This window comes from Drosophila pseudoobscura, chromosome 4 (assembly GCF_009870125.1).
Source record: "Drosophila pseudoobscura strain MV-25-SWS-2005 chromosome 4, UCI_Dpse_MV25, whole genome shotgun sequence".
Classification (NCBI taxonomy): domain Eukaryota; kingdom Metazoa; phylum Arthropoda; class Insecta; order Diptera; family Drosophilidae; genus Drosophila; species Drosophila pseudoobscura.
In genome coordinates this window covers 27593509-27600261 of record NC_046681.1, presented here as the reverse complement: position 1 = coordinate 27600261, position 6753 = coordinate 27593509, and the positions used below count along the sequence as shown (strand labels likewise).

Genomic DNA, 6753 nt, shown 5'->3' with positions numbered 1-6753 from the left:
ATATTCACAGAAATAAATATAAATAAGTTGGTATTAATTAGATCGAGATCATGGATAGGTATCTACGAGTATAGGAAGAAGGAGAAGAAGAAGATATACCTGAAGATAAAACCCTTTTCCAGGGTTAAAAATTCAAAAACGAAGCTATTCGAGGCTTAAATATTTGCCTAAATTTCCAAAATTTTCCAAATACCCCAAACTCCTTTTCAGAGCAACAGTAAAATGTCTACTGCCATCAGTGTCCAGGCGTCAGCCTGTCCAACTCACAAATAGAGAGCCCCATTAACATTTCCTCTCTGGGAGAGGGGGAGTGGGTAGTGGGTGGGGGAGTGGGAGGCTGTTCTGGCTTTCAATTCATAAAATTAGTTTTAATAATATTAATAATATCATCACTTGGCAGCGAAAACAAGAGATGCCTCACGCCCACATTCCATCCAACGGGTACTCCAACGGTGGGGCGGGGGGGGAACTGGTACTTGGACAGAGGATGAGACGACGACGCCATAAGCCGGCTTTGGTTTCGGCTTTCGACTTTGGCTCCGGCTTCGGCCATGGCTTTAGCATTTTTGGTCATAGTTCAACGCGTGCAAGGAATTTGCACAAAAGGCGTCAAGGCAACCCAGAGACAGAGGCAGAGTCGAGTCCTCCACTGACTCCCAGCCAGGCCAAGTGAGAGGGGGAGGGGGAGTGGGGCTTATGCTCATTGTTTGGACTGTTGCCAGTGCCAACCAGCATCAACATTATGCAGAAGGCTCCCGGGGGCTAAGATCTGGCCACAAGTTATAAAACTGCCTTCCCCCCAGACCCCCCAGCCACCACCAACGCCCATCTAACAAATTTCTGCCTCTCTTTGCCCCCTGCCCCTCTCTCTCTCTGGCTTTCTCTATTGTTTAAATTTTGCGCGCCCGGAAATTTGCTTATCGCCGCGTTTCAGTTGCGGCTCTTGCTGCCATGTGGCACGAGGGGCAGGGGGCAGGGGGCATGCGGCATGCTAGAGGGGAAGCCCAAAGTCAATAGAGAGATTAGTGCGGCAGGCATAGGCATTGAGCCGGCACAGAGCTGTGCTAATTGAGCGACGGACGGGTCATGGCAACAGCTTAAATCAATAGAACCAGCCCAGTCCCCCCCAACCCCCCCTCGGGCACCCCCTCCAGCTTCATTCCGTATGAAAATATGGGAAAACTATGCGACGGAAGGTTTTGATACCCTAGAAACAAGGGAGCTCCAGTTTTGATTAAATCTCTCTTTATTTAAGGTGGAATTTTACAACTGGATCTTTTTCTGTTCCTAGATAATGCCCAAGCCCAAGCCTCCCGGCCTCTTGTTCTTGTTGCCGCCACCCAAGCCGAGGCCAGAGCCACCCAAGCCCAACTTCTGGCCAGCACCATCCAAGCCCAACTTCTGGCCGGCACCATCCAAGCCCAACTTCTGGCCAGCGCCGCCAATCGTCTGGCCCAGACCGCCGCCCAGCTGGCCCAGGAGACTGCCCAGACCCGCGCAGCTGGTGGAGCTGAGGGGCGAGAGCGAGGCCCCCAGCACGGACAGCTCGCAGAAGCGAAAGTCATCGGAGGTCTCCAGTCGAGTGTCGATTTTGATGAACGGCGTGGCCTTGCCAGAGACGCTCTGGAAGAGCGACGAGCCAGAGGCAGAGCCAGAGCCGGTCTTTCCAGCTCCCTGCTTGGCGAACTGGACGAGCATGTCGATGAGATTGTGGCGCACTTTCAGGTCCTCTGGGCTGGTGAGACGCGTCTCCTCCAGGGGAGCCCCGAAGATGTCGTTGGCATCGAACATGTAGCCCAGCTCGTCGCCATGGGCCACCGTGTCCGGCCTGTCGTTGGCCGACTCCGAGACGATGGGCAGGCCGCGCAGGAAGTTGATGCCCTTCGACCTGGTGCCGTTGTACTCGAAGCTGTACATGAAGGCGGGGGCCAGCTTGGACCACACCTGGGTGGTCAGCACGGCGGGGAGGTTGAACAGCACGTCCGTGGTGGATTCGACCACCTTGGACAGGACTTGGTCCACGTTGAGGGCCTGCGGCACCTTCCACACGTCCTGCAGCGTGGGCGTCAGCACGCTCGTGAGTCCCGGCAGCTGCGGCTTGGCGATCTGCCCCGTGATCTGATCGATCTTGAGGAAGCCCGTCAGCTTGTTCAGGGCATCGCTCAGGGAGCCCAGGAACTGCTCCGCCGAGCCGAAGACCTTCTCGATGGTCTCCACCGTCACCGAGTTGGCCGTCTCGTGCTTGGCCACTCCCGTGAGCAGGGGTATGCCCGAGAAGTTGTTGCTCTTCAGCTGCTGCTCGGGCTCGCCCACAATGAGACTGGGCAGGGCCCGGCCATCGTCGGGGCTCTCGATGTGCGGCTGGAAGCCCACATTCCCCGTGAGACCCTTCACCAGAGCCCGACCCGCCAGACGCTCCGTTTGGACCTTGTCATCGTTTCGAATGATGTCCTCGGCGCTTTTCTGCAAGGAAAATGAATCAGAATCAGAATTGGGGATCCACGTACAAGGGATAGACGCGTACCGCTCTCAAACAGTTGACGATCTCCAGTTCGTTGCCCGTGGGACAGCCATTGATCTTGGCCACCTCCTCGACACTCTGAACGGGCTCCTTGTCCGTGGCGTATTGCGAGAGAGCCGTGCCCGACATGGCCACCACACCGTGGACATCGCCGGCGCTGCGAGCCGTCCGCGACATCGACAGATACATGGCGCTGGCCGCCCCCGAGCCGTGGCCAATGGCCTGGACCTGCTTGGGATTGCCGCCGAAGTAGGAGATGTAGTCGGAGACCCAGCGGAGGGCGGCGGCCAGGTCGAACATGGCCAGATTGCCGTCGAACTGCTTGGTGCCGTCGCCCATGATGCCCAGCGAGCCGAGCCGGTACTGCGGGGCCACCACAATGGCGCCCCTCTGGGCCATGGGCGTGGCATCGTACTGGGCCGCCGAGCCATAGCGATAGCCGCCCGGATGGATCCACACGAAGACAGGCAGTCCGGAGGTCTCGTCGGGCATCTGCGGCGTGTAGACGTTCAGCAGCAGGCAGTCCTCCTCGCCGACGATCCGCTGCGGCGCCTGCGGATGCGGCTGGATGCAGGGCGGTCCGTGGCGCGTGGCATTGATGTCTCCGCCGAGGCGTTTGTACACGGGACGGGCGTATCGCAGCGAACCCAGCGGCGGCTCCGCATAGTGCACCCCCAGGAAGCTGTAGATGCCCGTCGTGGGATTCCGGAAGCCCTCGACGCGGGCATCCCGATTGAAGAGGCGCGCGAATACCACCGGATCGTCCACAGGCGGGGCCTTTGACTGCCGGCCACCGACGACGCGCTTCACACGGACATGGGAACCAGATTCCGGCTCCGACACCGATTCGGAGCGCGTCAAGGTCACTGCCAGCAGCAGCCCCATCAATGCCCACAGAAAGTTCCACTTCAGCAGCGATTGCATATCGTTTCACTCGATTGTCGAACGGGAACTGAACAACTGAGGCATTCCCTGGCATCGCAGAGCCCCATAGCCCCAGAGCTGGGTTTTTTTTTGAGCGAGGCCGGCTACTTGCTTGACTTGGCGATAAAAAGCAACAACAACAATACCAACGACCGCTTTAGTTGATAAAACTATATAAATTCAACTTTTGTTGCTTCGTTCTGTTTGCGTGCCTGCCATGATATAAGACCATGTTTGGCGCCGTCCCGGAGGGGGAGCTGCGCCTCTCCAGCATTCTAATCACGTACTTTACAGCGATGATGACGAGCTGATGCTCCGCGGAGCGAACTTCAAGCCAGTTGTAGTTCATTGAGTCACAACAAATCTGGAATTAGCTTTTGGGGTGACTTTTGGGGCAGTTTCGAAAGGAATAGCACGCAAAAACGCACTTCAATGAGAAATGGGAATAGTCATTTTTGGTCAGAATTTATCTCAACTCGAAATGAAACGAGAAAAGAAGAGAGAAAATGGTTACAAGTGCATTGGGAATTGATCTCCGCTTCGTTTGCGTCTGTCATTCGATTACGAGGCAAATATTGCATATTCCGCTCATTCGAAAGTGCTGATTGGTGCTTTGGACTAGGAATTCCCCCAACGTCTTGCGCTTAAATTGAAACAAGAGTCGGGTAAAGTTGAAATAACTGAAATTGAGACACCAGAATAAACATTATCGGCTTGGATCCACATTCAAACCTGTTTCTGAAACATTAAATTCAGGCTTCCAAATGAAATCATACTGTGGCAACTAATAAGTTAAAATTTTTACTATATATTTTATATATAATTTACTTTACACTCACTTTATAGATCATTTTTCATTCACATTAGCTTTTGGGAGTCCTAACGAAATATCTTCTAAAATTGCTACTGCCATCAAAATAATATATTAAATCTTTCGTATTTCACAAAATATTGTTTTTATGATCCAAATATCATTATCCGATTCTTTCATCGACAGATGTGGCATAATTTACTCCGCCTTTTAAGATAGGGTATCTTCTGGGTCCCCTTTGATGGTTAATAATCCTCATCGAATCCCAATTGATTGACTTTCAAGCTCTCCAATCATCGGCTGTTGGGATCATCTCTCGCTTTGACAGCCCGGCAATTAAATCGGCGAGAATTTGCTGTATTATTTTATTGCATTATTCGCATCGTGAGATCTTGGCCCGATGAACAGTAGCAGAACTGGTCAGGTTGGTTTTTCCCACCGCTCATCGGTTGGCTGGAAATTCAATTGCATGAGAGAAATAATAATGAGTATTTAAAGGCATTGTCAAAAGCAGAAACAAAGGCAGAAGCAGAAGCAGAGTCAGTGGCAGAGTCAGAGTCAGATGCAGTCAGTGGCAAAGCAAACGAGTCCATGGCGTCATATTTTACAGCTGTGCCGCATTATCTTTTGCCCAGCATATTTACAGCTAACAAATGGGGGGGGAGGGATGTAGAGCCGGAAACGGATGCTGGCAAATATCATGAGGCAAACGCATGTTGAGATTTCAAGTTTCTTGACCCCCTCTTGTGTGGCAGGACCAGGACTCTGGCAGGCCACTGCTGGGCCTTGGAGTCGGAGGCACGGCACGCGCTGGACTAACTGGCATGACTCTGTGACTCTGCCACATGAATCTCAATGTTGTTGTCTGCCAGGCCACGTACGGCAGCTGATTTGTCCCAGTCCTGGTCTCCCCCTCGTTCTCTCTACACTGGGAGAGATTCCGAAGAGATGTGCCAGGAAGAGGCTCTCTGCTTGCCTCAGAGCTTCTCGCAGTGCATCGGGCCACACCGACCGCCTGCCGCTCGCATGTGTCGCAGACAATGGCCAAATGACATTTAAAGTTACGACAATATAATTAAGTATACTTCTGGGAGTTGACGCCATCAGCTGCAGCAGCACAGGAGTCGCCATGGCCAGGGCCATGGTCGAGGAATAATTATATATGTATGTATGTGCGAGCCACTCCCAGAGGCGGCCAGGAAGGGGCGTGGGGCAGCACGCAAAGTTTCTAGCCCCAGATGCAGCCCCGCCTGCCCCGCCTGGCACGCCTCAACGTTTAACGAGATTAATCTTTTTCTGCCCGACTAGAAGTAGAAGTATCTCTGGCTCTGGTCCTTAAAAAGTTATTAATCTTTGGGGCTATCGAGTAAATATTTTGCTTTTAATTGAGTTTAAATGCAGATTCCAAGCGATTTGCATAAAAGTTGCAAAAATCTCCGGACAGACCATGATATGGTGTCCACATGGGACCACATCGGATGCCTGCCATATAGAAAGTAATAACTACATGGCAGATTGCTTTTTAATCTGATTTTTAGGGCAATGCCAAGGTCCGGGAACATATTTGAAATTTTATTATATTTAAAATTGAATATATAGAACATTGGGGATAGAGATTGGATAGCATTCCTTTGCCCCCTCGAAGCACTCATTAACGATCCTGCTTACAACTAATTTATCCCCGACTAGAGCACATTTTCCCCTCTCCAATTAATCTCTGTTTTTCCTTGTTGTTGTCTTGTGTGCCACACGCAACATTCTAGGATTTTTCCCACCTCCTCCTCCCCCTCCTCCTCCTCCTCCTCCACCCAAGGCCTTGCGTGCGCTGTGCCCATGAGTGCGTGGAAATTAGAGGCAGCTTCCCAGCTGCCGCTGATGCGATTTTGATGTGCAAAATATTAATTATAAAACAATAATTGAATTGTGCTCTTGGCAGTCAGTCCAAGGCACTGCGCGTCGAAAGGTGAGGCCACCAAGTGGGTGGCGTGGCGTGGCGTGGCGTGGCGTGGGGCACACACGCCAAAACTTCATTAGGCTTCATGGGGCTTCATTTTTCTTTTGGCCTCCGATGAGATTCAGGATGAGGCTGAGGAGCAGCTGCTGTTGCTATTTCGTGGAGGGGGGGAAAAAAGCAAATTAGTTTCCACTGATTGCCGTTTAATGGGAGGGGGGAGGGAGGGCTCCAGGTCAGGTGCCTGAAAGATGGAAAATCTTTTGCTGGAAAATAGTAATTTATTGTTGTAATAATTATAAGAATATTGGGACGGAAAAACTCATTCGTACGGGCATTGAAAGTAGGAATATTTATTTGGTTATGGAAACAAAGATGGAAAATAATGAATAATACATCAATGGCTATCAATCCAAAGATTTTTCCAATGAATTTGTCTAACCATTCACTAAAAAGACCATTTAATTTTCGTTTAAATAGTATCAATCCTTAAGGAAATCTGGTGGGTAAACGTGCCCTTTGCGAGATTCTCGCAGAATTCTTACT

The 6753-nt window shown here is 51.4% G+C and overlaps 1 protein-coding gene across 1 annotated transcript; it reads right to left on the bottom strand.

Annotated features, from left to right (window-relative positions):
• Window positions 1–1223: 1223 nt before the first annotated feature.
• Window positions 1224–3488, bottom strand: LOC4817622 (carboxylesterase 1E). The gene is made up of 2 exons (XM_001356985.4): window positions 2525–3488; window positions 1224–2463 (listed from the first exon to the last, which is right to left on the bottom strand). Exons 1-2 carry the CDS (start codon window positions 3443–3445, stop codon window positions 1288–1290), a joined length of 2097 nt encoding a protein of 698 aa, XP_001357021.3. The 5' UTR covers window positions 3446–3488; the 3' UTR covers window positions 1224–1287.
• Window positions 3489–6753: the final 3265 nt, after the last annotated feature.

What these genes read in the sequence shown, in the direction of transcription:
- LOC4817622 (XM_001356985.4), bottom strand. Translation starts at nt 3,445, where the DNA reads ATGCAATCGCTGCTGAAGTGGAACTTTCTGTGGGCATTGATGGGGCTG. An exon ending in TCGTCAACTGTTTGAGAGCG is followed by an intron (nt 2,464 to 2,524) that starts GTACGCGTCTAT and finishes TTTTCCTTGCAG; the next exon opens with AAAAGCGCCGAGGACATCAT.